Here is a 27,794-nt window from a genome sequence, read left to right on the forward strand (position 1 = left end):
TCAACTTCGTATTGGTGAAAATAGACAGATTCAATCCATCTAAGGTTACACAACAAATATGTCTTCTTTGAGACATTTTATCGAACGAAGTGCATAGAAAAAAAGAAAAATAAGTGTGAATTCAAAATCAAATAAACTACTTAAAGATGAAGTGAAATCAATTACATACAAAATAGATAAATTCTCATACTTCATTTAAGAAACCGTTATTACCTAAAGATTAAAGTAGGGAGAAAACGGGAAAAAGAAAATGTTTTCTACACGAAAGATATAAAGAAGATGACTGCTAGAAAATAAAAAAAAAAATAGAAAAAAAAACTCTTTGGCTTCCGCCAGAATGATATCTCGCGGGTGATGGAGAGATGCATTTGAAATAAACTAGAAATAAACTATTGAAATTAATTAAAATATACGAGGATGAAAAAGGGTAAAAAAGACAAATAAAAGTGAAGGGAATTAGTTCCAAATATTTCGCAAAAAATAGGATTGCAGTTTAAGATCTTTTTTTATAAAGAGGCTTACTCGTAATAAAAAGTCCAATTCCCCGAATTTATAATCCCTAACCGTCTGCCGAGCTCTGCTCTGGTGTCGAGCTCTACCGCTGTCTTCTTTCCATACTTCTTATCCTCTCTTCTTTCAATCAAAGAATTCCATCGCCAATCTCACCGTAATCCCCACACCGAGAAACTCCTGCTTCGGAAATGGTGTGGGATGAATGGTACAACTTCTTCGACGAAGAAGAAGAAGCAGCAGCAGCAGAAGAAGAATCCGACCGATACTCCAATGTCAACTTCGATTTCTTCTCCGTTTCTTCAAAGCCTAAGGTTCTCTTCCCCTCTCGTTTCATTTCTTCATATTTGGTCCTTTTATTTATTTCCTGCATCCTTGCCGATTTTGTTGTTCAAATCCCTTGTTACTTGGTAGGATTATTACAAAATATTAGAGGTGGATTATGACGCTTCCGATGAAGCGATTCGCTCCAACTACATCCGTCTTGCTTTGGTACTCGAATTTACTTTGCTTCTTTTCTTCAACTTTCCTCGATTTTGGTTTTAAACATGTTTTTTCCTTGTCGGCAAAAATTCTGTACTCAGAAATGGCATCCGGATAAGCAGAAGGATGGGGATTGCGCCACTTCAAAGTTTCAGGAAATAAACGAAGCTTATCAAGGTAATTGAATTCTTGGCAGCTCATCCCTAATTTAATTTCTCAAATATTGTGGTAAAATTATTAACCCTTTAGTCGGATAATTAATAGGATAATGGTGTGGTGTCTCAATTTTTGATATATTTCAATGCATCTTCAATCGGTGCCGGGATCTCCCTGTGTATCTATCCTCCATGTTATAGATATATATGTGTGTGTGTATCGATCTACCTTGAGTTTATAGCCTTTCTTGATGATGTTCATGAATATGTAGAAGGAAATAGGTCTCGTTGGGATTATTTGCAAGCCATTTTACTTGTCGGCTTTTGAGTTTAAAAGCCTTTCTTGATGATGTTCATGAATATGTAGAAGGAAATAGGTCTCTTTGGGATTATTTGCAAGCCATTCCCCTTGTTGGTTTTTGTTGTCTCTAGATTTACTCGTGTTGTGGTACTTGGGGTTTGAATACAAACATGAGAGTTAGATCCCGTCGGCCACTTCTATTGTCAAATGTATTTGGATGCCTAGGAACAGTTTGCCCTTCGCCCTGGGGGTTTTGAGATTAACTAATTGAGGCGAACATATATATATATATATATATTTTCTATTTGTGCTCATGGTGTAATGAAATAAATAAATGAATTGCATAATACCCCTTTTGTTTTAGTAAAAAGACATAAAACAACTTGTGTTTTATTTATTGCGGGGAACCCTTGTGTTATATTAAAGTAGGTACAAAATGTCTTCTTCGTTCGAAAACACTCAATTATGCAAGTTTTATATTATATTTTAAATAATCCATTCATTTTATAGTTTCTCTTAAAAGGATTAGATAGTAGTTCATCTCAAAAACACTTAATGATTGCTAAATTATTTAGTTATTTAGGTTTGTAGTTTTTGGATGAAAAAGGGTGTTTGGTGTATACTTTAATTTAACATTAGGATTTTCATACAATAAATAAAACACGCAATGTTTTGTTTATTTTTACTAAAACATAAGCGGTGTTATATAATTTATTTTATTATTATTTTTTTTTTGTGTAGATTAACATGTGCGCTAGATCAGCTACTTCTTTAGCCGACTAACATTGAAATGGTGTGTTCCATTATCTATGTGCTTATTTATGAGCATCTGCAGTTTTAAGCGATCCTGTAAAACGCCGCGAGTATGACAAGAAAGGAATTGTGTTTTCGTACGACAGCAACCTGATGGTGAGACTGCTTGCTTGCTTTCTATAAATCCTCTTGTCTTTTTTTCGCTTGTTTTTAAGCGATCCTCGTTCGTGCTCTGCAGGACTACCTTAACTGCTACAAGGGCCTCATTCTAACATGCAATGGTCTTGGCATGAAATGTTCTATATGGTGAGTTATATACCCGCACCAGTTTGTGTTTAGTATGAATGATGTCTGAAGCATATTGTGGCTTAACATCCATTCGATTCCATTTGGTCGGGCCTCTAATCTACCAAGTAATATATATTGAATGATATGATTTAGTCTAGTTGTAAATTTAATTTTGAGCTACTGCCAGCCCTTTCTAGTGTTATGATAAATGGTGAATATTACTATAAAAATAATTAATATAACTTATGTTGTATAAGGTCTGGATCTGATTTTGCACATTTATTAAATGTTTCTTCTCAAAATTATCTAATTAAGTAATTTTGTATATTATTTATATTTTTGTATGTGACTTGTACACATTTGTTCTTTGTTTATTTAAAACTTTTTTATTCATAAAATAACATTGCAAAAGGAACAACATTTTGAGCATTCAAATTGGTATTTGATTACTCTTACTAAATTTCCTAAATAATATACATGACTGCAGCTAATTCGGTGATGGTTAAATTCGAACAAGGTTTTAAATCTTGGCATTTTGTATATTTAGGTTATCGAATAATAAAATATCAATCTTATATAAACAACATATTTAATTATGTACAAAAATATGAAACATAGTGAGAATTGCACTACTGAGCAATAAAATACAATTACTAAATTACACACATCTATGATTATATTAATAAATCAAATAAAAATAAGTATTTGATTTTAACATTGTTTTGGAGAAAAAATAATATTGATTAATAATCTCAAACCAAAAAAATATGAGTACATATAAATACAAAGCCTTATTTGTCAGTCTCAAAATTTCATTCATAAATAGCAGATGTTATCTTATTGTTTATATAGTTGAACTGAAAAAACAAACCTTTGAATAAAAATGTGGCTGTAGTTTAGTGGTAAGAATTCCACGTTGTGGCCGTGGAGACCTGGGCTCGAATCCCAGCAGCCACATATTTTATTTTCTAATCAAAATCTGTTTTTCTAAATAAATAAATAACTTTGATGCAGAGAGGGATGAGGGTATTTACCTTCAACCACTTGCTAAATAACCGCAGATGCAGAATGAAGAAACAGTCATGGAGCAAAATTTGTGTTGCGGAAAAAGGGGCCCATAAGCTGCCAATTCATAGCCCCTTCAACATCAACCAATCAAATGGTTCATTTGTGAGAGAGAGAGAGAGAGACTGACTTGGACAGGTCTTTTCTGTGGAGAACAAAAAGCAGTAAGTTGTGTTATCTGTGTCCTGTAATGGAATCTTAGACAACAATTTGTCTGTAATTTTCACTAATTCCTTCCTCTGTTTGTGTGGCAGCAGAGTGGAGACTACACACACACAGATTCCATGCAATACCTTTTCAGACCTATAAATTCATCCCCAATCCATTGCCATTGCCTCTCCATCTTCCATCCCTTGCCTGCTTTGCTTTCTTTGAGTTCATCTTTTCCACATATAAAGAGTAGCCATGTCCTCTAATTCAACTGTTTCCCAAGGATTACAGTCCTGTCTGGAGCCTCTTCTTCCCCGACCGAACCTGTCAATGCACCCACTTCTACTCTCTTCCAAACCAGACCTGTCTTTCCCCTGTACTACACAAAATCAAACCACAATTCCATATCCTGAAAACCAGAACAACTGTGGCGCCTGGAATTTCATACTTACAATTAAAAGCAACACGGATAGTGGCAAGTGTACCAATACCAGTACTGATACAGAGCAGGTTTACGTACCTCCCCTAGATATTCCCCCTGTTTCTCCATGGCTGACTAATCGAAGCCTGGAATTGTGTACTGAGAGCCTGGGGAGCGAGACCGGAACCTACATTGATTCAATCATGGATGAATTCTCATATCCTGGAACCACGAGACAAATTACTCCCAATAAAAAAGCCCTAGAACTTCGCAAGCGGAGTAAACACGTCGGAGTGATTCCGCCGCCGCTGAGTTCGATCCGCGGACGCCATTGCGTTCATCTACTGCAGATTCACCGCGAAGACGGTCGGTTGGTGATCAAAGCTTCTCGATTCTCCTCCTGCAGAAAGTGTTTCAAATCCGAGCGCGGGAATGGAAGACTCCGGCTCTCTTTGATGATCCACGATCGGAATCAGGCGGAGAAACCAGCCGCGGCAGCAGATTCCCACGTCTCGGAGCACAATGATGCAGGAAGCTCGAAAATTGGGGGGAAATTAGGGTTTGGGAGCCGATGCAATGGTGAGGATCTCCACCAGGGCGGCACCACTAGGCTCCCAAGCTTCCCAATTTATGTAGCTATGTCGTGATCAATTAAGGCCCTGTTTGTTTTTATAGTTTAGGCCTTAATTGTGTATTTAATGTGCAAATCTTCAAGTACTAATAATAAAACACTTCTTGGTAGTTAAATTTATTGCTCCAAATTAAAGTTTGTAACATACAATACATATTACATTTGATTCAGTGAAAGAATATAAATACTAACACTTTAATATATTGTAATAATTCACACAGTATATTATATATACCATATTTGATTTTATATTGTATCATATTTTAATAAAGCATAATATATAAAATTAACTTACAATATACTATAACGCTATACACGAAATATGTTGATTCAATAATGCTCATTAGGCTCAATCACTGTTATTGTAAGTGGATTTTCACAAAGTTTTATAATTTACTTATTTTTTTTTATATTATTTAAAAATAATTTACATTCAAAATATCATTATCAAATAATTATTTAAATTTAAATTTTTATTATTGAAAAAATCTAAACTCAAAATCCAAGTCCTTTAATGTGATAAATTATGTGTATTTAATTAATTGCCACGTAGTTTGGAATAACATATGAAAGTTACCCAATAAGGAATGATTTTATTGTAATAACAGCAAAAACTTTCATTAATATTTACACACACATATATATATATATAAATATATATATATATGTCTTATTCCAAAAGCTCTTCCATTTTGTGTGTGTGTGTGTTTCTTTATTTGATGTGAAGGAGAATAATAATTGGCCATGCAATTACAATTTTAGAATAAAATGGCTTGTCATCCACTTAGCCATCATGCATGGACACAAATTAAACCTCTAATAATTTACTCTCTAAAGTAGGGACAATATATATACATACACAAACTATTTACTTGCTCCTTTAATTAAATTTGATTCTACCTTTCACATATATAAATATATTCTTTGGGATCGAACCCGATAAAGAATCCATGTGTGTATATATATATATATATATATATACATCTGAAATTCAAAATTTTTATGCCCGACAATAATGACGAGTACTTACTTAAGCTCACTTTCGTGGGATTTTTTTTTTTTTTTTTTTTTTTGAATATTGGCACTATACAGTGTTTTATAACGTATTTTGTAATTATATATATACACTTATAGAAGACACACACACACACATATATATATATATATGCGAGGCATGCATAAAAGTGTTCCTCCTCAAAATTAAATAGACAATATTAATAATAATAATAATAATAATAATAATAATAATAATAATAAATTATTAAATTAGAGTGTGGTGTAATTAAGTTGGTGTCTTAATCATGCAAAGTGCGGGATCTATTCTCTTTTTGGTGGCCATGCATGACACTCAGTCTTGCCACGTGGACCAATGGAACTCCGAACATTTCTGTCCTACGTGTCTCCCTGAATTGCTGTCCACAAAGTAGTAATGTAAATGTTTGTGTCCAAAGATTTAGGATAATAACTTACAAAAGTTTTGTCGAATGTGTGTCATCAACCTAACCTAACCCAATCCATCCTATCCTATTCCTATCCATTCTCACTCAGAAATAATATTGGTGTCATCATCAGTCATCACCCACTTTGATGGGAATTCAATTCCGTCGCTCAATCTACGCCCTTCATCTTGTTCTAAATCAACGGAGGAGGATACATGCTGGCATACCCGTCCGATCCGGCCGGGACTCCCACTCTATGGAGTCCGCATAGCTGGAATGAATTTTACATGATTTTCCTTTTTCTTTTTACAATCCATGCAGTCCAGGTATATTTTAGAATATATATATATATATATATATAAAATACAAAGTCTATTTTATAATTAACATTAATAATATTAAAAGAGTACGGACAATAAAACAAAATTTATTTTAGTATTTAAATTGAAGGTATTTTTACTAAAAGAAAATAAAAATATATATAATTCATCTTGTAATAAGACATAACATTAAATACTCATTTATTATTTCTTATAATTTTTTCTTTTCAAAATTTCAAAACCCTATCGTCTAAACAGAGAAAGTGTTTGATTCAGTGATTTTGAGAGAATTTCTTTGATTAACAGTTCGAAATTAAAATCAAACCTTTGTAGAAACAGACACTTCAATTTTCATTAATTAATTCTTACAAAGTAACAAAAAAAAAAAAAAAAAGTTTAGCGTGGACAAAATAACATGTTTTTACATGTAGGTGAATTTAACACAATAAAGTAAATTAAAGTGAATAATTGTTTCCAGGGCCGAATCTGGTCGTAGATACCATATAATTATATTATCACTACAAAAAATAGTATATTTGTAACGAAATTTCGTTCCTAAAGTTCACGTAACTAACGTAATTCCGTCCCTAATTCAATCTCTAATATCATTAGTAACGGAAAAAATGGATTTAAATATAAAAAAATGTTGTTACAAAATTGATATTTTTTTGAGTGTATTGCAGTGGCATACAAAGATCTGGAAGGTATATATATATATATATATATATATAAGGATTTTTGGAAAATCTACTGCATGCATATTGCTATTGATAGCTGAGGAGAATGTACAACGTAATAGGCTATTTCTTCTTCTCATTTACTACATATCATTGGCAACTTTGACTTATAATTACTTTGTCTCTTCTCGTGTCCATTTATCATTGGCTACCTCATCTCTTTACTCGATCTCCTACATGCATTCAACAAAATCTCATGTCTCTTTATTCATTTCTTGCATTGCATGCACTCTAATTGTATGTGTATATATACGTCAGACTCATTTCAGACACGTACGTACAGACTGAGCTATACCAGACCCACTTCAATTATATATACACATTATTCGTATGATGATGTTATGGGGTTGGGTTGGGTACTTGGTCAATGCATGTATAATTACTCCATATATAAATTGTTGGTATCCCACCTGTCTAGGCCCTACCTTAGCTACGGAAGGTAGCTACTGAGCTTTCGAATTTCAATTGGTTGCAAACTAGGCGACCACCTACGTATACGTAATATGAAATGATACTGTATAAAATAAAATATACGAGAGGGATTGTGCTCAAGCCCGACGGCCCAAACTTAGAAACTATTGGACCGGTCAACTATTCAATTACTTATGGGCCGCAAGTAGTGAAATACAATATGGAGAGGGAAGCCCTAATTATTATTATTGAAGAAAAATAAAAGAGCACGGGTAATTCAGGGATGCGTCGCGGACCATGTGGACCGGGTAGCACTGGGCAGATAAAGTAGTGTAGTTCTTCCGTCTTGCAAAATTTTCAGCTTTGTAGCAGCGGCATCGGTGCGCTCCCAATGGAAGCTACTCTTCTCAAGCCTCGCTCTCATTTCTGTGTGCAAGGTTCCTTCCGTTTTGACTTCGGAATTTTCATCCTTTGTTGGTAGTCTTTCTTGTATTGACATGCTTTCGTGTGCTGTGATACAATTAATTCTTTTGTGTATTGGCGTAAGTTGCGACGTGATGCTTTAGTGTCGATGATTTCTCCATGTCTTTCACTGTTGCAGAGCTGGAAGTGACGTAATTATGCGGCTCAATTGCTGTAGATTTTTATATATATTTTTTTTATAAGTGAGGTGGTGTAATACTCTTTCGTGGAGAAATTGAAAATTCTTTGATGTTATTGGTCAGGGTTAAAGAAAACTGGTATCTGTGTTATAGTTCGTGGTTGCATACTTTCTGTTAACCAACTTGGTTTTGAGTAATAATGCGCGGGATTCAACGTATTCATTGGCCGCACAGTTTTTATTTTTGGGTTCTCATGCCAATGTTTCTTACTGTTCTTCCAATTGGCAGGTCGAGATCATTTGCCCATATTTCAGGAAAATAAGTCAAGATTATTGAAAACATCTGCTTTTCTCAAGATGGGGGATTCAAAATTAATTAGGAGGCAACTGTCTTTATCTAGAATGCATGTATCCTTGAAAGAAAATAGAAGGGATTCTTTTTCAAGGAGCAGAATGCATGTTCGAGCCGCATCAACTGAATCCATAAATTTTGAACAGTTTATAGAGACACGAGAAATTCCAGAAAGTTCTTTGAATTTGAACAATGATGAAAATTCAAAGTTTTTGGAGCCTAAGCCTGAGTCTTTCCGGAATAAGTTTTTGAACTTTGTACGAATCAGCTCAATCATTAACAATGCTGCGGAATCATTTTTCAAAAGTGAAATAAGGAGGAGATTGTTTGTGACTGCCATGTTGATAATAATCAGTCGCATTGGCTACTTTATTCCATTGCCAGGATTTGATAGAAGGTTGATACCAGAAAATTATCTCAGCTTTGTTTCTGGTTCTGTTGGTGAGTTATTTTCCATATATGCTTAAATTAATATCTCCTGTTAATTAATTGAGTAGAGTTGGGTCTTGTGCTAGGACATTGAAAGTTATTTGGAATCTTTGTGGGTAGAGAACACTGACTTGTTGTTTTTAATCAACTTCCTTGATGTTATCTTGGCCTTAGGTTTGCTCTCTTAGATTTTTTTGATAGTTGAATTGTTTACTTGGCTATATTTGCATGAATATCTTCCTTGCCTGATTTTCTTTATTATTTTCCCCTATTTGAATTATATAATGGAGTTCTATTCTGTATTCAAACACTTGATATATTTTTATCAGATGCAGTTCCATAAACAGTTAGTTAATAAAATGTTTTATGTGTTTCTATTTTACCATATCATTTTTGGATAGATTGCATCACTGCATTCCCCCCCCCCCCCCCCTCCCCCTAAATAGACCTGCTTCATTCTGCATAAACCATTTAAATTGAATTTGGATAAATCTCTGTTTGCAGATGACCTGGGTGATTTGACACCAGAGCTCAAGCTTTCCCTTTTTCAGCTTGGGATCAGTCCACAGATAGCAGCCTCAATTCTCATGCAGGTTTAACCCTTATCATTGAGATCATCTATTTATTATAAATGACTTAAACACACCGTTGCACTGTTAAAAATGTGAAATTGCTAACATAATAATCTTAGCAGTCTTCATATATTGTTGGATAGCTCACCCAGGCTTAGTTTGATCTCTAATCAATTTTTTGTAGAAGAAATAAGTATTTTGTGCTTTAATTGTCCGGGTTCCTCTGTCATGGGTGTCTCTGGTAGGTACTCAATCAGATAGCATAGGAGGTGTTTGTTCACTTTAGTTGAAGAATCACCAAAGCATTCCATCTATCAGATTACATAGATCATATACTTCTCCAATCTCTATGATTTGTAATACACTTAACTTCCCAGATCGAATGCCCTAAGGTTTGGTATTGAGTGAAGCATATTTTGCGGAGTTTGGAAAAATGACTGTCATGAGTTCAATCATGGAAATCTTAAACCCACTGATCAACGTAAATTATCGGAGGGACAGGATTTCCAACATTTTACAATTTTTTTCCTCGAAATATTCTTGTACTGATCTTGCTGGTATTAAATTATGTGGTCTTCACATTTACTCATTGGCATATACTTTTGTTCAGGTGCTTTGCCATGTTGTTCCTTCTTTGGTGAAGCTGCGGAAAGAAGGCCTAGATGGTCATGAGAAGATTAAGAGTTATATGTGTGTCTAGTTATTCTTCTCAAGCAGTGAGACAAGTCCTTTGCGAAATATCTTGTTGCTTGCAGAATCATTTTTCTGATTGCAGATGAAATGCTCTAATCTTCATGCATCTCTTAAATCTTTCAGATGGTGGATTTCCCTTGGTTTTGCAGTGGTGGAGGCTCTTATTCTTTCCTTTTATTCTCTACCCTACTCTGTTTATGCTGCTAGTCACAGGTAATTCTGGTGCATGTTTCTTTTGTATATTAAGCCCTGAAGTTGCGATACAAGTAAATTAACCTTGTTGGAGCTAAGGGCTCTTGACTTCCATAATGATTCTTAGTATTTGATGTTATGTATGCATTTCAGTGCTTACCTATGTGCTTCCCTAAAGCCATTTATTTTCCGGTTGGAATCAGTTATGAAAGAAGCATGACATGAATCCAATTTTTCTGAATTTCTCTATGAAATCTTTTATTAAGGTTGTTTTTGTTTGAAGGATTGAACACGAATGACCTTTGTAGATTCTTCTTCAATATGATCCATTCATACGCATGCATGAGGGAAAATTCATAAATGGTCTTCTTGAAAGTGTTAATAAGTCTACTTTTTGTGTTAATGTCCATATACTTTCTGTGTTAAAAATAAATTTGGTCCCACATCTCTGGCGACTAACCCAATTTATTGACATGTCTTACGGTTTGTCATTACAGCTTTACAATGTGTATATGGAAGCGGGACACAAATGTTGAAGGATTCGCTTGTGTTAAATTGAACTGTGTACTCTGACATGAAAGTGCATTCATGTGAGAAAATAAATGGCATTTTCAATTCATGTATTCAATGTAACATGGGCATGTTGTGTTTTAACACAACTGCATCCGAATCAGATGACACATCGAAGAGTTGGATGCTGTGTATGACAATTTCCCAAATAAATCAACATCTTGGGTTGGCTGACAAAAGTGTCAAACCATCTGTTTATGTTTTGTTGTCCACGAGATTATTTATGTTACAAAGTTTATAGTGGTACTTTAGGTGTTACTCAATACTGTCAATGGGATCATTTGTGATTTTTTCCCCCATGAATAATATCTTAAAAAGCTCAGAAAAATGTTGCGTTGTGAGGTGGTAATGGTTGCTTCATGCCACTTTTGATGTGCTGTATGCATTTTGCAGTGCTTAGTATATTCAATATGCCATGCATATGAGTATATTTTTTAAAATTTTAATCTGAAATGTAACATTGATGAGATATTGAGATGTTTTATAATTTGCTTCACCAGTCATTGTTTTTCCAGGTTTCAATCTTTTGCCAAACCTTTATTGGTGATGTTCTTATTTTGTTAGTTTCCCATTCATGTGTATTCAATACCATTTTTGTACAAACAACTTTGATCTGACTACTTCTTCTTCTATTAAACATATATATATGGCTCTTCCTTTGACCACTAGTAATGTAATTGTTTTTGGTATGTTGTGTGCTATGTAGGGTGAAACATGTGATGATCACTACTTTGTATCTGGTGTGCGGTGCAATGACAATGACTTGGATTTGTGACAAGATAACTGAGTCTGGATTTGGTATGTTCTCTACTTATTTCTTCTTCTTGCTTTATTTTTATTTAAAATTTTTTGCTAAAGGCATGTGCTGTGAGGTTTTACTTTTTATTTGTTTTCATCTACAAGTGATTAGGGGGAAGTGTAATGTAGGCAAAGGATCGCTACTCTTCTCAATTTAACTTGTTGACTGAATTCAAATTGTACCCATTGAAACCGTTATCTAGCAGCTCTGTATTATTTATAGATAGTTTTTTTTCTCCATTATATATCTTGCAAATCATGATACTCTTGTACCTACGTTTCCAGGTCAAGGATCATCACTAATTATCTGTGTTAGTATATTAACGGGCTACACGAATACATTGTACAAAATGTTGACTCAGCTATCAGGTGAGTGGAACAAAATCACTCTAATCTCTTTGCTCTTGTTAGATTTTCGGTCTCCGTTCTCTCTTTAGTTGGTGGTGCTGGCAAATGAACATGAATTATCAGAAATTCTTAAGTTTGGACAGGCCTGTGAAACCAGGATTTAGATTGTTGACTGTTAAGCATTTCAACATGTTGAATGATAAAATTGCATATAAAATATCTATCCTCTTATTTATTTTGGACACCATAATGATGCTGTATCAACCATTTCCCAGAAGTTGCTCTTGATCCAAATCATTAAGCCTTTTTGTTTCATGTCAATTTCAGGAAGTTCTGTGGGCTGGTGGCCATATGTTCTTGCAGTTTTAGGTGTTTTCACTGTTGTAACCATGTGGGCAGTAGTCGTAACTGAAGGTTGCAGGAAGATCAAGTTACAATATTATGGTTTCAAACTTGCTTCTGCTGCCAGGTGAAATCTCCTTATGCATTTTGCATGAAAAAAATAATAAAAAATCTATTGCTCAAGTAGTCGCCACTTGCCATTGTGGTTTAGCCATGAAGGTTGAGAAAATCGGATTAGATGAAATGACCAATATGATGTGATTTCAGTGATACGTTGTTTCAGAAACCTGAACCTTATATAACTCAACTGCACAACACTATAATATGGAGATTCCATAATGAATGTTGGGTTTGGCTCTCAAAATTTATTGGTTTGCTGAATGAGGGAATTATTCATTTCCTTTTCTTGCACCAGAGAAAATTCTCCACTTACCGAAGTGGAGCCTTACATTCCATTCAACATAAACCCTTCTGGAATGCAACCTGTGCTCACCACATCATACCTCTTGGCATTTCCTGGCATTGTTGCAAGGTAAGAAACTTCCACAATGGTTTGTGTTTGTGATATATTTAATGCCATTATAATAGGAAACATTTTGTGATAACCTGGACTTGGACCTTCTCCTAAATTTGTAGTGTCATCTTTCCTTGTGTCTGATTTGCATATGAATATATTTGTACTACATTGCTGACGAGCCTTCACCTCTTCCTTGACTTGTATATTTTAATTTTACAGTCTTTTTGGATCACGCCTTTGGGAGAATTTGAGAGATATCCTGAATCCGGACACGCCTTCTGGTGCACCGCCATGGGTTTATTATTCCATTTATGCATTTTTTGTATTCCTTTTTAACATATTTGACATCGTAAGTACTTCACCCTTTGAATATGTCAAAATTGATATTCTTTGGCCTTATGAATAGTCTAAAATACATTGTTATCCATCCTTCCAGGCCAATATGCCGAAGGAAATTGCGGATTACTTAAACAAGATGGGAGCCAGAATTCCAAATATAAAACCTGGAAAAGCAACCATAGAGTACTTGACAAAGATCCAAGCTTCAACACGATTTTGGGGTAAAATGCTTTTATTGATACAATTATTGTTGACAAATAGCTTGATTACTTTGTTCAATTTTCCATCCTGTTTTTCTTGCAGGGGGTTTGTTGCTTAGTGTTTTGGCCACTACATCGTCAATACTAGATCACTATTTACGCCGAATAAATGAGGGGTTCTCCATAGGGTTCACATCAATTCTTATAATTGTAAGTTCACTGGTTTCAGTATGCCAGGATTCTTCATCCCATCTTTGTTGCATGTCAAATTCATTTCTTTTTCTGTATGAAAAACCAAACGGCTCTGAGCTTCTTGATATCTCCAGGTGGGCTCGATCATCGAATTGCGGAGATCCTACCAGGCATACAATGTTATGCCAAGTCTCTCCAAAACACTGCGCCGATATGGATTGTGAAAGATTGATGCTCTTTCTTTTGAACTTTGAAGTAGAACCATTTCCATCACCATTGTCAACAATTTTCAAACTCAAGCAAGGTTCATGTGTGGCTAGCGACAATCAAGATGACATCCCTTGCAGGCATAATGAGGTACTACTGCTCATTTATGCTAAATCTTTTCAACGTAAAATATGCAGAGAAATATATGTATATGTGATTGAATTAAATACATAATAGATTTAGGAAGAACACAGAAGAATCATAAATTAGAAGCTACTTCTAAATCACTGCCTTTCAGTGTATTTACATTTGTCAATCTTGAATGTTTCTGTTGTCCCATGGAAACATGAACCAACATCTGTTTCCACTCAACTGGAAACAAAAATCCCGATTTGGTATTTAACATAATTTTCTTGATGCAGTGGAGTGAAATCCAGAAAAAAAAAAAAAAAAAAACCATTACTAGAACTACAAAAGCTTTAACTACAATCCCTCTTGTAAGAATTCAGCCTACAGCTTTAGCTGGGAAGCTGATGATGTTTTGTTAAGGTGTCGCCGGAGGAAAATTGCATAGAGAAGCTCGTTCCATGAATCAGGGACCCCGGGGAGGCACCAATGGCTGCAGTCTTGCCGATGAAGAGAAACTGGTCCGACTGAAGGATGCAAGTAATACAAAGAAGAATGACCGTCTTTTCTCTTGGATGTCATGCTCGTCACGTTGAGTAGATCGATATCTGCCATGATCGGATGCCCAGATAAGACATCAAGAACAGTTTTGAACTTGATGTACGAGTCGGAGGAGACAAGATACGGAGTCAAAGACACGCTCAAGTCCGGGATCGTCTCCAGGTGACAACTCCCACCAGACCTCCAGTCCCCACCTCTGTTTTTACACACAATCTTAAGGTACTATCCAACATGGCTAATACTTTTACATAGCTAAGAGATGATTACCTGAAATGCACCGGAGCATAGGTTCGGAAGATTAACTGAGTTTTGGTCAGATTCAGTTCGCTTCCGATCCAATCGAACACTGTCTTGATAGATCTCCGAAACGCACTTTCTACGCTCATCTCCGTCTTGATCTCGAACCCTTCTTGAAAGTAACACCCCCTGATGCAGAAACATGAAGACTACACATCTAATACAGCTTTTGGATGAATGATTGATCGATGAATCGATAGGTTGCAGTAAGGCTTACTCTCGGATAGTCTTTTCGTAGTTCCACCAGTGTCCCGTGTTGAAAATCAGCACGTCTGCATCCTTCCACCGATTGCTGCTCCAATCCATTCTATCGAGCTTTAGTGTCATTTTGACCCTATCGGGTGCCGTATCCGGCGCCCGGCTCTGCAGGACGAGAAAAGGTGCCCTGTAGTACTCGACAGTGCAGTCGAAGTCCCGGAACTTAAAAGCTAAAGAGCCCGAGTGCTTAGTTATCGGGTTCCCATTAACTTCATATATCGATGTCTTGTTCGGGATTGCGATAGACAGCATGCATAAAAGGGACTCCCATTGGTTCCTACCGATGGAATCTCCGACAAACACTAATCTTCGGCCTCGAAGCTCCTCTAACATTGTCTTCGCCTCGAATCTGCGCTGCGGAAGAGCGGATTAATTTTGTTGTAGTAGTGTCTCATTGAGTTTGGAAATATTGGTGTGACAAGAAAACAAACATAACCATATGTGTGCTTATGCGAATGAGAATATGCATTTAGCTGATAAATGATGCAACAATGTGTGGCATTCTTGCTACTTCAAATTGATTTTGCAGTCATGGAAATGGTCATAGCCTCAAGAGCTGTAGGCTAACTTTGCAAACCAAGAACCATACTAGCATGCTTTCTTATAGTTTAAAAATGAAAAGAATTTCCAATTACTGAAAAAGATAAAAATAAAATAAATAGAGAGAGAGAGAGAAAGAAACCTGGGCAAATTGCAATTCTTGGGCTGCCAACGCCACTTAGTGTAGAATGCATCAGGCCTTCCATTCTCAGCACACCTGAAGCCTTGATCCAAGAATCCACAATCTTGTGACTGGTAGAGAGGGTAGGTCTGATCCCACACCCAATGTCCATTAAAGATATCACACCCTGACCCACCACTACTCTCCATTTCAAGAAACCCTGCAAGCTTGTCTGAAGAAGAAGAAGAAGATCCATCGGAGTTGAACTGAAATGATGGTGGTGTTGTCTTGAACGTTGATGTCCCCAGGAGGTTGTTGAGAAACCCATAATCCAGCAAGAGGAGGCTGAATATCAAGAAGCAGCCAAGAGCACCTAGTGTAGGCTCCTCCTGCAAGAACTTGAATTTGTTGAACAAATCCAAGTGGGCCAACTTGGAATGGCCCTGAGGAGATGCTGGGATGCTGCTACTTTCACACATCAACCTACGAAAACAAACACACCCACCCACCCACCACTCTACTCAAAAAAATAAGTCCCTTGTCCTTCTTCAAGGGTTCTCTCTTCTTGTTTCAAAATTTGAGTCTTTAACCAAATGGATGCATGATGATGATGATTTATGAAGGGGAGAGAGACTGAGAGAGAGAGAGAGAGAGAGAGAGGAGAGTGTTGGGGCAGTTGTACTTTAATAAGAATGGCAACAAAAAATATTTATTGGAGCAAAGACTCGTAAACAGATGGACACAGGTGGTGGCTTTTTAAGCTACATTGGAGAAAATTGAGGCAAAACGGTAGTATCATTTTTAAAAAAAAATTAAGTTGGAGGGTTGGTTCGGGCGTTTGGCGGAGGATTGGAAGTTTGGAGTTTGAAATTTATATATTTACTTAATATAATAAAAATATTTTAAATATAAAATTAATTTGAATATAATATTAAAAAAAATAAAAATTATGTATTAAATTCGGTGTGGTTGGCCACAACAACCATTCTTTAAATTTTGTAACTGACTATTCTGTAGGAGCACAACCACTTCTTAAAGGATGTTTTAATAATAAGCTCCATTCTTCTTTGTCATTTTTTTTTTCAAAAGGTTTGTAGACAAAGTAGCTATTTGGCTAACTTTGGGGACAATGTCTACTTCTAGCCAAGTTATACTACTGTAGAAATTAATTAAAGGGAGTAAAAGTTGTGAGTAAAAAAAATAAAAATAAAAGATAATAATAATAATAACTTGTACAATAGTATAACTTGACCAACGATATAAATATTCTCTTTGATACATTTGCTTTTGCTTGTTCTGTGCTTCTTCACTCTTTTGAGACTGATAATTCATTCCTACATATCCACTTTTCAATCCATTTATGAAATTGCATTGAAATTTAAACACTGTTCAACAATGTATTGGCCTCTCAATTGCATTCTTTATTACTTGACTTCACTTGCCCACTGTCCCATTGATCGAAAATCAAACAAACAAGCACAAGCACAAGCAAATGTCTCCCCTTTCACGATTTTCTTGACAATATTTATATTGTTTTTCTCGACATTGTATGCCTTGGCAAATGCAAAACAATACAACTTGCCTAGGAGATATGTTTAACAGTTCCGTATTAAACAAAATTCTATGAAATATTTATATAGTAAGAAATGATACCAGGCCAAGCAAAGATGGCTGGACATTGGCAACTGCAAGAACAAACGAAGTTAACAATCCAATACGTTTTCGATAAGGACGTGATCTCGCAGTATGCTATCAAAGTTAAGATGATTTGAGCCCATAGTATTAATACCATCTAGCGACCTCGACCACGTCCACGGCCACGACCACGCCCGCGACCTCGCCCAAAAGTCTTCCCTGAACCCACCGGTAATAGCACATTATACATCAGTGGAGGCGCAGGCATTTAAAAGCTGTTAAGGATGGAAAGTTTGTGATTGTTGTCTTACCAACTGTTGGCTTCTTGGGCTTCACCTTAGGTATGTCTTCCACTAGGAGAGTCTCGAGGTTTAAGCTGTCGGGAAGGATGTAAGACCGAATGTTGTTACCCCTGACGCTCAGATGATCTAAAGCCACGGGATTCCTTCCCTTCAATGCAAGCTTGACAGTTTTCAGATGGGTGTTCATGCTTATGTCAACACCTATAAAAGAAGATGAATTAGTTGGAAGTAAAATGTTGCAACTGTACATAGTAAACAAGTTCATGAGAAATGGCAATTGTGAAATGTTGAAAAGAAATTGTTTCCTCGTGAAGAAATCCCAAGACCCCTCTAAAAGGGTGTGAGTTGCAGCTGTTTGGTTTTCATTTTGATCATACATATAAAACTATCTCCTTCCCTACCAATTTTGTTATATTCAACCAAATGAAGAATGAAACTCACTTCATAATGCTTTTGGTACAAGCTACATACAATCTACTGTAAACATCCTGATTTTCAGTCAAACAAGCTCAGCTAATTCACAAGCATATATAATAAACTAAATTTCCAGAATACAAAAAAGACATTTCCTATCCTCACTAAATAATCATTGATATGATCAAGAAAACTCCAGTCAAATCCAGATTATGCATACAACGTATAGCACGGTTCTGTGGCTCCACATTGTGCTTTGAGTTCTTTTCTGGCCAATGGGGGAGCTAAATCTGATGATGAGTGAATCGAAGTTTCTTTTTTTTTTTTTTTTTGTCATTAGGTAGATAAATGCATGGTTGAAGTTATACTTGAGCAAATGCACATGAAGTTGAGAAATTGAAAGGCATGGAATGATATTATAGACAGGAATCACAATTAGCTGTCCAATGCCAAAAATGAATAGTGACAAGCAGCTTCTCTCCTTAGCTTTTACAGGTTTGTCATATAGGCCAAAATGCAATCATTCAAAAAATTAAAGTAGCACGCCCCATAACAGAACCATAAAAAAAATATTAACAGAGGCGATCAATGATCTCTATATAACAAATAGTTCATGCACATGTGCAATCATGACTTTTCGAGTATAAAGCACTCGTACAACATTCATTCATTGGGAAAACGGTCAAGCACTTGGAAGCTCGAACCGCGTATATTGTATACGGTATACAGCCTACAAGCCACATTTCTACTAGGTTTCAGGTTAATGCAATATACCAACCATACATCCATTTTCCGTTCGTGAAACAAACTATTTGACAGAAAATGAAACTAATGTTCAAATAGGTTTTAACTAGAAAAAACCTGTAACAGTTCCGTGGACTACCGTCCCATTCTTGAGTTCGATGGAAACAGTCTCATTGTTCAGTTTCATCAGAAACCTGCTCAAATCAAACACACATTATGAAAACAACCAAAAAATAAATCATTGTCTCGCTGAAGTCATACTCAAAAGCAATAGCACAAACAAAAACAGAAATCAAAGAACACATACCTGACGAGCTTCATCGAGGCAGTGGAAGGATTACGAGCCTAGGGTTTGCCCGTAAAACAACGAAAAAGCAAAATCTAAACTCACAATCACAGCAGGCTGGAGAGAGTGAGAGACCGCATTGCACTGCAGCGCGTCCATGGTCAAGTTTGAAGACCTTTACGACGTCGTTTACGTGCGAGCGAGACTATTTGGGCCTCAGATGAATATTTTAAAAAATCTATAATAGCCCAAAAGGCCCAAGTCATTAATAATTAGCCCAACGGCCCAATTCGAAGTTTATTCAAATAATACAAACAAACAGTAAACAAATAATACATACATCATTTCTTTACTACATGAGTCACGACGCATTTATTTCTTTCAGTATACAAATGGCAATGTCATAAAAAACACAGGTGTGGATTCTTTCTCGATTCTTCTAGACGTTGGAGGTGAAATTGAAATTGGCACAGGTGGTTTGCCTGAAGAACAGTGTGCTAGTGAATCCCAATCTTGAAGCTGCCAGATCGAACTGCAGCAGATTGTTCTCGAACTGGAATGCTCCGATAACAATGGCCGTCCGTGGATTCGATCCCCCGTCGAGAAACCCTAGGCACAAAACGTCGTCGTTTACGGCGACCATGGAGTTGGAGCCGAAGATCGTCCAGACGGGAGAGTTCTGTCCCTGCAGAACCAGGTCGATGGACGGCACCGCCGGGCCCACCCTGGTGCTGCCGACGTTGGCGCTGCTGAAGCATACGTCGAACGGCGCCACGCCGGCGACTCTGGTGATGTTCCAGGCGGCGGCTTCGCGGATGTACGCCGTCGTCAAGGCGGTGTAGATGGAGGTTTCGAGGAGGGTGTATTGATTGACGGTGCTGATTTTGGTGCCGCCGTCGCCGGCGGCGTCGATGGTTAGCAGAGAGGTGTTGATTGAGATGGGTTTGTTGTTGATTCTGATGGCGTTGATGCGGATGAAGTATTCGGTGGAGGGTTCGCCCTGGGTGGAAGCGCCGGCGGTGCTGACGGGGTTTATGTACAGCGGCGTGAATAGCGACGGCGTGACGTCGATTCCGGGGAGGAAGACGTACGGGCCGTCGCCGAAGAAGATGACTCCGTCGGAGGAGGTGGAGGACGAGAGGCAGACGGCGAATTTCCGGCGGAAGCTGAAGGCGGCGGAGAACAGCGACGGAACGCCGATTCGGGCGCGGCCGAGCCCGGCCAGGCCGGTGGCGCCGGCGGCGAGGCCGCGGAGGAGGAACGTGGGGGCGCAAGAGAATATGAACTGCGGCACGGTGGCGAGGCGGCCGGGATTGGATCCGTCGGTGGATGGGACGGCGACGGCGTCCTGGGCGAGCTCGCCGCTGGTGGATGTAGTGATGAAAGGGTTGTCGGGGAAGACGCCGCAGGTGTTGTTGTTGCAGCCGGGGCGGGGGCCGTCGTAGCAGTCGCCGCAGGCGGCGGAGCCGGCGAGGGAGCACTGGGCGGAGCGGCAGCGGACGGGGCGATAGGTGGAGGAGACGTAGTTGGCGTCGCAGTCGACCCAGAGGAATTGGCCGCCGAGGTGGACGACGAGGCGGACGGCGGCGGACGGCGTTCTTTGGTTTATGACGGTCACGTATTGCTGCGTGGCGGCGTCTTTCCTGACGGGGAGGACGAGCCCGTCGGGCCGGAATGAGGGCTGGGCCTGGGCCCGGCCCAGGCAGACCGCTGAGATTATTGCTACAAGGGATGCTAAAAATGAAGCGTGGGAGGCCATGGTGATGGTGTAAGAGAAGAGATTTTGGATTATTTATATACAGAAGCAGAAGGGGAAGCATGGTGACGTGGCGGGGGTGGTCAATTCAGATCTGGCTGGACATTTTGACCAAATGTGTTGTAATAATATTAATTAATTAATTATAGTGCCAGCTTGCTTTGTTTGAGTTAATAATTAGTGGTAATAAATGGATCATTAGGATAAGATTAAGATCCCGTACGGTACGGCCGGGTGGGTAGATTGGAAGCTACCTCTGAGATTTCGCTATGTGGAAATCCTTACGCGCAAATCTCTGTTGCCATTCTTACAGCATAATTAGTATTAATTGGTATAAGAGTGTGTGCAAGAATTGACCATTTATTTAATAAGGCATGTCAAAGAATTTGATGAGGTAGGAACCAAATATATTCGTGTTTGTTTATATTTAGTTTCTCGTTCTTGCACGGTATACTTTATATGAAAACCATCTTTTCAGGTAAAAAAGGGCAATCTATGTAGATTGCTCATTCTGGATTCTTGTACTCTATATTTTATATGAAAAAATCTATTCAGACACACAGAGATTATCATTATTTTCCTATTAGGTGTGTGTTCATTATTATTATTATTATTATTTAGAAGAATCAAAGTCAAAGGCTAGTGCTGTATTTGAATGAGTCGTTTTTCGTCATTTATAATTGCTAGCAATAGTTGTATGTATGGGTGGCGCTACCTAATTAATTCATTTATCTAACGGGAACATTAAAACCTAGAGCAGAGCAGAGCAGTTGCTTTTTATTTTTATATTTCTGTTTTTCACACATATAATATTGTATTTTGTATGTTGTAGCAGGTCACAAATTGGCTCTTATTCGCTATGTATTAAAAAGTTTGTTGAGATATGTTTGAGCATAATATATATTCATATTCTTCTTCTAATTAATTATATATATTTAACACAATTATCTAGTGATTGCTATAATCTAATTGGCATAATAAATTCTAACATCGTTCCGGCTGGACAGTTCGTGTTTGATCCTGACCGATCGGATTTGGTTTCATAAGTTGGTGGTTTTTTAAAAAACATGTACAAAAATTTTAGGTTCTGTTTGTTTAGAGTTTTTTAACATGATTTTTACTGCTCATTTAATCTGGATTCCGGAAGACTAAGAATTACTAATATTTTAATATAAAAATCAGAGTGAAATATTATCCGAAATTCATTAAGAAATTTGATAATAAAAAAAACAGGATAATTGAAATTATGGGCACAGTGATTATTATTTGGTAAAGTAAAATTAATAAATTTTTGAATCAATAAAATTAAAAATTGACATAAGTTTGAACATTCTAACTTAAAGATGCATCAGTTGCTAGAAAAGTTGAAATTGGATTGAGTGGTATTTTGTGCTATCAAAAGTTTCAGGCACCCATTATTCGTTTCAATATATTAAAAAAATTTATAATTTTCTATCCACTTATTTAAACATATAGCAAAGTATAAAAATGAAAGATAGCAAAGTATTATACGAAACGCAATTGCATGTATACATACATACCTACATCCAATTATTTAAAGCAGAGAGTCAGTTTACGACTTTATACATCTGTTTCTGATCTACATCTCTACTTCCATTTTATTTATTCAGACAGACAATCAAGAATGCTGAAAATACTAGAATAACACAATCGGCTAACTTTTGATTTGATGTGGTTCGTGCACACGTGCCCACCTCTGTAATTTAATCCCTGGGTCATTGTCATTGTCATTGTCAACGTCAAAACTCAATCACACCACATCTAACTGTAAATCAGTACAATCTCCTCCAGAAGACATACCTGTAATAATTCATTCATTCCAATTCAATGGCTCAAGAATCTTTCTTTTCAAGTCACTTGTTCTTGTTGTGCCCAAAACAAAACCAATGAAATCAAACTCAAACACCCAAAAAGAAGCACAAATGTGATCAAATAATACTCACACAGACTTCCAAGCATCACACACACACACACACACACATATATATATCCGATAATCCCAAAAATATCAAGACAATGCCTGCCAGAGCTCTATATAGGCGTGGCACACGTCGTTCTAAAATGTCCAGTCTGGTAGCATCTGCTACAGTGCACCACTCTCTTTACCTGGCTTCGATCTCCCGTGTGCGTTGTTCGTCGTTTCCGCGCCTGCGCCGGTGGTCGGAGAGACTTAGGTGGGTTCACAACAATCTCCTCTTCATTTTCATGCCCCCCCGCCGTCTCCTGCCACAGCGTTCTATCGGGAATCGGGTGAATTGTCTGTGAGTAAGTCTTCCGGTAACTAGCAACCGTGAAGCAGCTCTCGGCGAATCGATGCACATTCTGTCTGCAAGAGAGGAGAGCCGCCACAGCATGAGAACAAGGAAGCCCGTATATCTGCCAGCTCCGGCACGCGCAACAACGGTTTCTGATATCCACAACGAGGGTTCCGTCATGGGTTACGACTTCAAACTCAGCTTCGTCTGCCCGAAGAACCTGGTAAGTTTGTGCGTTCTCAATAGCCTCAGAAACTGGCCCTTCCGCAGATGGAACCAATACGGATGTCCACTGCATGCTGGCTTCCCGACGTTCATTGAACCATGTCATCAGATGGCGTCGTAGGGACTCCATCATCAGAACTATGGGCAGCCCGGAAGCTTCAACGATCCAAGCTTTGAGAGACTCTGCAATGTTGGAGGTCGTATTCCTGAATCGGGTCCCCGCGAAGTGTGCAGTCGCCCACAGAGAAGGTGGGATTTCTCGCACCCAATAGCCTGCATCTTGAGATATATTTCCTATCTCTGTTAATTTTGTTTCGAAAGCTATCACAGTCAGAGCATTAGCAGCTTCCCAGAGAAGGCTGACAAGAAGATTATTGTTAAACTCCTTCCGGAAACTCTCAGTGAGGTGAAGCAAGCAAAACCCGTGAAAAGCAGTAGGAAAGTTCACTTCTACAGCGTCGACAATGCTCTTCAGCCTATTCGATAGGATTGTAAGCCTCGGCATGTTCTCTGCGTTTGTATCAAGAAGATTGTGCAGCTCTGAGAGAAACCACATCCAGGTTTCATCATTCTCTTCTTCCACAATGCCAAATGCTAATGGAAAGAGAGCCCCATCCCCGTCAAATCCGGAGGCAAAAAGCACCGTTCCAATATACTTATTTTTCAACACAGTTCTATCAAGCCCGATGAGTGGCAGGCAACCATTCAGAAACCCGTATATCGAAGCTTGGTAAGAAATAAAGAGGCGTTGGAAGCTGTTATCCACAGGATTTACACAAACTGAGGCCAAACTTCCTGGATTTGTCCGTCTGATTTGGTTGCAATATTGTGGCAAAAGACGATAATCCTCTTCAAACGAACCTCGCAGTGAAGCCATGAACCTCTCCTTCCCTCTCCAAGCTTGCTTGTATGACAAAGTGATACCATATTCGCGATGTATCTCCTCCAGTATCTCTTTCGGCTTGCAGTGTGGGTTTTCCCTGAGGCGTTGCTCTACTGAGCTAGCCACCCACTGTACGGAAGCTTGTTGGTGACCTAAATGATCTATACCACCACAGGTATGCTCCGAATGAATAGTCCTAATGGTGAAAGTAGGAACGCCAGGAAGCTTAGCTGCATGAACACGCCACGGGCATCCTTCACTGGCGCATTTGGCAGTGAAACGCATCTTGTCGGACTTGACTGTCTGGATCTCAAAGTGCATCGCAATTGCCATGTCCCTCAATGCCCTGCGACAGCTCTTAACATCAGGAAATTCCTGTCCAACAGTCAATTCTTGCATTGGTGCAGGAACCATCATTCGGGATTGAACAATAGGATATGCCATCCCATACTCAGGTTGGGATATCGAAAGATGGGGTGCAGACATGGCGCCCATTTCAGAATCCGGGTGGATCATCAGCTCACCACCTACGTCACTAGTTTCCATAATGGTAAAATCATTATTGCCTGAAAAGGCCAATTCGTCGCCTGGAATTGTAAGGGTCAATTGGCTGTCAAGATTTCCTGAGGCACCATCCTCTTGATGAATTCTTGCTTCTCCACTGTCAAGATTTAAAAACTTCTGGTCTACAACGCCATACTTACTCTCATCCTCACTGCCTTGATCATACTCATTGTGATATTCAACATCTTGAGCATGTGAACGAGCCATACCTGGGTCAATACCTGGAGCCTGAAAATGGCTACAACTAATGCCTTGTCCGGAGCCTATATCATCCTCATCTTCTTGCCTCAAGTCCAGATACGAACTGTGGTTCGATTCAGATGTTTTCATGGCAGAACTTTGTCCACTCACAGAGATATGATTGTGATCAAGACTGAAATGCCCATCCTGAACTAATTGTATTGCTCGTTTTGCACCAATTAACTGATCCTGATTCACCATCCGTTTCACTAACTTATCTTAATTAGAATCGTTTGCAGCTTTCTCCGCCTTCACCACGACTTGCTGGTAATCAAGAATCATAACAATTTACGATACTCTATATACAAATAGTAATAGTGTAAAATTAAAGAAAAAAAAAACGGATCCCCAAAATCAACGACAATAAGCATTCATCATTCAACAGAAGAAACAATTCAATTAAGTTACAAATTCACCGTGTAGGCGTGTACCAAAATCCAAACCAATCACACAACGTTAAACAAAACACGGAGATAGCAGAAATCACATCCAATCCCCCCAAAAAAACCCTCATTCCAAAACCAAAATTTCGCCTTAAATTAAAAAAATCAAAAATAAAAAATCGTCGCCGCTGAATCAAACAATCAACGAAACACAAAATTAGGGTTGAATCACAAAGACGCATTCAGATCAAAACCCACTCACAACCCCAGCGAGCGACACAGCCGCCTCTTGAGCTTTGGCGCGCCACAATCAATTTCGAAATACGTAAAAAAGTAGAGGACTGAAAGGCTTGAAAATACCTGAAAAAATGAAGGGCAAAGGAAGCTGATAAATTTTGAAGGGCAGAGGCGAGCGATAGGAAAAAACCTTTCGGAGGCTCCGAATAGAGGCGACGAACGAGGGCAAATCCGTCATCCTGGCCCACAGGTTAATAACAAATCCCTAGATTATCCCTCTCGAGGGCAAAAGTGTAATTTCAGACAAGAGTCAAAATTGCGGCAACATATTACATCCAAAGTCAATAAAAAATTCCACCACATGGACAGGTGGCAGAGCCAGAATAAGACGGTCGATTTGAATTAAGATACAGGGTGCAATAATTAAAGTTAAAATTAGGGTTGTTCAGATACTTCGAACCCAATCGAAACTCAATCCACATGGAACACGAGCCCCTTTCTCAGCTTCCACAGTGAGAGAATTCATGAACCAGTCTTCGTGCTCGAGTCAGGCTAGAACTCTCTCTCTCTCTCTCTCTCTCTTTTGGTGCATTTATCACGTTCTTACATTCTCTTGTTTTATTTATATATATTTTTCGGTTCAGACTGAGAATGACCGTAGCTGGCGGTATCTCGTCTTGTGCGCGTTCCTAAATTTAGGACGCAATTCTCGGGATTGAAGGTTTATTTTGGTTCGGATTAAAAGCCCTGGCTTTCTTTGATTTCTTATATGTTATGAATTTATACGTTTGTTTGTTTAATTTCTGGTAGTTCTTTGTTGCTGTTTTCGATTTCCGTTCTACAGAGTGGCTGCTCTATGATAGCTTTAGATTTAACTGCTTTGTTCAAGCTTGAAGATTGAATTTGTTTTTAATTTCCTACTTTTCTGAGATAGGATTGTATTAATTCGATAAGATATATAGCTGTTGTGTGTTGTGAGGATTTTGTGTTGATTGGAGATGGAGAAGAAGTTGGGGCGTAGTGAAGAGGAAAAGGGTATGCCGGAGAGAGTATCCGGCAATGAAATGGCCGAATCTGTTGTGAAATCCAACGTCGTGCTGGCGAAACCCTGTCCAAAGATTTTCGGGCAAGATTTGAGCATGAGCATATCTCCAAATCTGGAAGATGGTTCCATGTTTTCTTCGGAATCACATGACTTGCAATCGACAGGTGGGAGCAGAGAAAAAGGCAATTCACCAAATGGGCACCGAGCTAAGGAGGATTCCGTGGCATTCGACATACAAAAGCCCCGAAAACGGGGAAGAAAGCCGGCCAATGGGAGGGAGGAGCCACTGAACCACGTGGAAGCCGAGAGGCAGAGACGGGAGAAGCTGAACCAGCGATTCTATGCATTGAGGGCTGTGGTTCCGAATATCTCAAAGATGGACAAAGCATCTCTGCTAGGCGACGCCATCGCCTACATCAATGATCTTCAGGTGAAAATAAGAAACTTGGAAGCAGAAAAAGTGGGTGCTGCTGCTGCTGCTCCACTGGATATCGACGTTCATGAAAGGGTCGAAGATGCAGTTGTTAGAGTGAGCTGCCCGTTGGAGTCTCACCCGGTGCACGGAGTTGTGAAGGCATTGAGGGATCAGCAAGTGACTGCTCAAGAATCTACTGTCGCGATAACTGATGCCGGCGAAGTTGTTCATACTTTTTGCATTGGAACTGATGGTGGCGATGCCGAGAATTTAAAACAACGCTTGGCTGCTGCTCTGTCCAAATGACTTATCGGTAATATGACTACTAATCATATGGTGTTGTAGCGCGTTTTCTTGTAACGAGTCGTGGAAGTTATGAGTAGACTTGTAAGGGGATTTGCTTCTTTTGTCGATTTGTGCTGTTCTTGTTCGAGAAATTATATACAAGATGATACACACATCTTTTTTTA

The 27,794-nt window shown here is 38.4% G+C and overlaps 8 protein-coding genes and 1 non-coding gene across 13 annotated transcripts; 5 read left to right on the plus strand and 4 right to left on the minus strand.

Moving 5' to 3' along the window:
* The first annotated feature begins 533 nt into the window (after window positions 1-533).
* Window positions 534-2,804, plus strand: LOC127244410 (uncharacterized). Its single transcript, XM_051264941.1, has 5 exons — window positions 534-824; window positions 925-1,002; window positions 1,095-1,170; window positions 2,285-2,358; window positions 2,441-2,804. The coding sequence occupies exons 1-5, from the start codon at window positions 702-704 to the stop codon at window positions 2,510-2,512; spliced, it is 423 nt and encodes a 140-aa protein (XP_051120898.1). The 5' UTR covers window positions 534-701; the 3' UTR covers window positions 2,513-2,804.
* A 533-nt stretch (window positions 2,805-3,337) lies between these two features.
* LOC127244227 (protein FANTASTIC FOUR 3-like) lies at window positions 3,338-4,796 on the plus strand. 2 transcript variants are annotated; one of them, XM_051264668.1, is made up of 2 exons: window positions 3,338-3,719; window positions 3,810-4,796. In XM_051264668.1, exon 2 carries the CDS (start codon window positions 3,961-3,963, stop codon window positions 4,771-4,773), a length of 813 nt encoding a protein of 270 aa, XP_051120625.1. In that variant the 5' UTR covers window positions 3,338-3,719; window positions 3,810-3,960; the 3' UTR covers window positions 4,774-4,796. The 2 variants fall into 2 exon arrangements, with proteins under 2 accessions (XP_051120625.1, XP_051120626.1); XM_051264669.1 differs by having other exon boundaries at window positions 3,813-4,796.
* TRNAH-GUG (transfer RNA histidin (anticodon GUG)) lies at window positions 3,376-3,447 on the plus strand. Its single transcript has one exon. It is a non-coding gene; the product is annotated as a tRNA-His (tRNA).
* A 3,147-nt stretch (window positions 4,797-7,943) lies between the features above and the next one.
* On the plus strand, window positions 7,944-14,704 carry LOC127244201 (preprotein translocase subunit SCY2, chloroplastic). Of its 2 annotated transcripts, XR_007837097.1 has the most exons (14): window positions 7,944-8,101; window positions 8,555-9,058; window positions 9,551-9,639; window positions 10,229-10,308; window positions 10,435-10,524; window positions 11,780-11,871; window positions 12,157-12,240; window positions 12,547-12,688; window positions 12,977-13,093; window positions 13,298-13,427; window positions 13,515-13,638; window positions 13,721-13,827; window positions 13,944-14,166; window positions 14,566-14,704. XR_007837097.1 is itself a non-coding variant. In XM_051264633.1 (13 exons), exons 1-13 carry the CDS (start codon window positions 8,056-8,058, stop codon window positions 14,031-14,033), a joined length of 1,695 nt encoding a protein of 564 aa, XP_051120590.1. In that variant the 5' UTR covers window positions 7,944-8,055; the 3' UTR covers window positions 14,034-14,254. The 2 variants fall into 2 exon arrangements, 1 of the variants encoding a protein (XP_051120590.1); XM_051264633.1 differs by lacking the exon at window positions 14,566-14,704 and having other exon boundaries at window positions 13,944-14,254.
* Window positions 14,180-17,279, minus strand: LOC127244202 (protein trichome birefringence-like 10). Its single transcript, XM_051264634.1, has 4 exons — window positions 15,941-17,279; window positions 15,218-15,607; window positions 14,971-15,129; window positions 14,180-14,899 (listed from the first exon to the last, which is right to left on the minus strand). The coding sequence occupies exons 1-4, from the start codon at window positions 16,396-16,398 to the stop codon at window positions 14,527-14,529; spliced, it is 1,380 nt and encodes a 459-aa protein (XP_051120591.1). The 5' UTR covers window positions 16,399-17,279; the 3' UTR covers window positions 14,180-14,526.
* Window positions 17,280-17,402: 123 nt separating this feature from the next.
* Window positions 17,403-19,463, minus strand: LOC127244206 (small nuclear ribonucleoprotein SmD1a-like). 2 transcript variants are annotated; one of them, XM_051264638.1, is made up of 5 exons: window positions 19,322-19,463; window positions 19,132-19,208; window positions 17,866-18,057; window positions 17,709-17,773; window positions 17,403-17,604 (listed from the first exon to the last, which is right to left on the minus strand). In XM_051264638.1, exons 1-4 carry the CDS (start codon window positions 19,333-19,335, stop codon window positions 17,712-17,714), a joined length of 345 nt encoding a protein of 114 aa, XP_051120595.1. In that variant the 5' UTR covers window positions 19,336-19,463; the 3' UTR covers window positions 17,403-17,604; window positions 17,709-17,711. The 2 variants fall into 2 exon arrangements, with proteins under 2 accessions (XP_051120595.1, XP_051120594.1); XM_051264637.1 differs by having other exon boundaries at window positions 17,403-17,773.
* A 109-nt stretch (window positions 19,464-19,572) lies between these two features.
* On the minus strand, window positions 19,573-21,074 carry LOC127244203 (probable aspartic proteinase GIP2). The gene has a single exon (XM_051264635.1). The coding sequence runs from the start codon at window positions 21,057-21,059 to the stop codon at window positions 19,740-19,742; it is 1,320 nt and encodes a 439-aa protein (XP_051120592.1). The 5' UTR covers window positions 21,060-21,074; the 3' UTR covers window positions 19,573-19,739.
* Window positions 21,075-22,609: 1,535 nt separating this feature from the next.
* Window positions 22,610-26,098, minus strand: LOC127244200 (uncharacterized). 2 transcript variants are annotated; one of them, XM_051264632.1, is made up of 2 exons: window positions 25,988-26,098; window positions 22,610-25,508 (listed from the first exon to the last, which is right to left on the minus strand). In XM_051264632.1, the coding sequence occupies exon 2, from the start codon at window positions 25,443-25,445 to the stop codon at window positions 23,109-23,111; it is 2,337 nt and encodes a 778-aa protein (XP_051120589.1). In that variant the 5' UTR covers window positions 25,446-25,508; window positions 25,988-26,098; the 3' UTR covers window positions 22,610-23,108. The 2 variants fall into 2 exon arrangements, 1 of the variants encoding a protein (XP_051120589.1); XR_007837096.1 differs by having other exon boundaries at window positions 22,611-22,787; window positions 22,878-26,054.
* A 348-nt stretch (window positions 26,099-26,446) lies between these two features.
* LOC127244205 (transcription factor MTB3-like) lies at window positions 26,447-27,794 on the plus strand. The gene has a single exon (XM_051264636.1). The coding sequence runs from the start codon at window positions 26,863-26,865 to the stop codon at window positions 27,628-27,630; it is 768 nt and encodes a 255-aa protein (XP_051120593.1). The 5' UTR covers window positions 26,447-26,862; the 3' UTR covers window positions 27,631-27,794.

The sequence above is a fragment of the Andrographis paniculata genome, unplaced genomic scaffold (genome assembly GCF_009805555.1).
Source record: "Andrographis paniculata isolate CXL003 unplaced genomic scaffold, ASM980555v1 Contig9END, whole genome shotgun sequence".
Classification (NCBI taxonomy): Eukaryota; Viridiplantae; Streptophyta; class Magnoliopsida; order Lamiales; family Acanthaceae; genus Andrographis; species Andrographis paniculata.

Coding starts and splice junctions, on each gene's coding strand:
- LOC127244227 (XM_051264668.1), top strand. CDS start 3,961: ATGTCCTCTAATTCAACTGTTTCCCAAGGATTACAGTCCTGTCTGGAG.
- LOC127244200 (XM_051264632.1), bottom strand. CDS start 25,445: ATGGTGAATCAGGATCAGTTAATTGGTGCAAAACGAGCAATACAATTA.
- LOC127244203 (XM_051264635.1), bottom strand. CDS start 21,059: ATGGCCTCCCACGCTTCATTTTTAGCATCCCTTGTAGCAATAATCTCA.
- LOC127244206 (XM_051264638.1), bottom strand. Junction 18,058..19,131: donor AGTCCACGGAACTGTTACAG/GTTTTTTCTAGT, acceptor CTTCTTTTATAG/GTGTTGACATAAGCATGAAC. Junction 17,774..17,865: donor GCCCAAGAAGCCAACAGTTG/GTAAGACAACAA, acceptor CGGTGGGTTCAG/GGAAGACTTTTGGGCGAGGT.
- LOC127244205 (XM_051264636.1), top strand. CDS start 26,863: ATGGAGAAGAAGTTGGGGCGTAGTGAAGAGGAAAAGGGTATGCCGGAG.
- LOC127244410 (XM_051264941.1), top strand. CDS start 702: ATGGTGTGGGATGAATGGTACAACTTCTTCGACGAAGAAGAAGAAGCA. Junction 825..924: donor CCGTTTCTTCAAAGCCTAAG/GTTCTCTTCCCC, acceptor GTTACTTGGTAG/GATTATTACAAAATATTAGA. Junction 1,171..2,284: donor AATAAACGAAGCTTATCAAG/GTAATTGAATTC, acceptor GAGCATCTGCAG/TTTTAAGCGATCCTGTAAAA.
- LOC127244202 (XM_051264634.1), bottom strand. CDS start 16,398: ATGTGTGAAAGTAGCAGCATCCCAGCATCTCCTCAGGGCCATTCCAAG. Junction 15,608..15,940: donor AAGAATTGCAATTTGCCCAG/GTTTCTTTCTCT, acceptor TCCGCAGCGCAG/ATTCGAGGCGAAGACAATGT. Junction 14,900..14,970: donor TATGCTCCGGTGCATTTCAG/GTAATCATCTCT, acceptor GTGTAAAAACAG/AGGTGGGGACTGGAGGTCTG.
- LOC127244201 (XM_051264633.1), top strand. CDS start 8,056: ATGGAAGCTACTCTTCTCAAGCCTCGCTCTCATTTCTGTGTGCAAG. Junction 13,094..13,297: donor TTTCCTGGCATTGTTGCAAG/GTAAGAAACTTC, acceptor TTAATTTTACAG/TCTTTTTGGATCACGCCTTT. Junction 13,828..13,943: donor TCACATCAATTCTTATAATT/GTAAGTTCACTG, acceptor TGATATCTCCAG/GTGGGCTCGATCATCGAATT.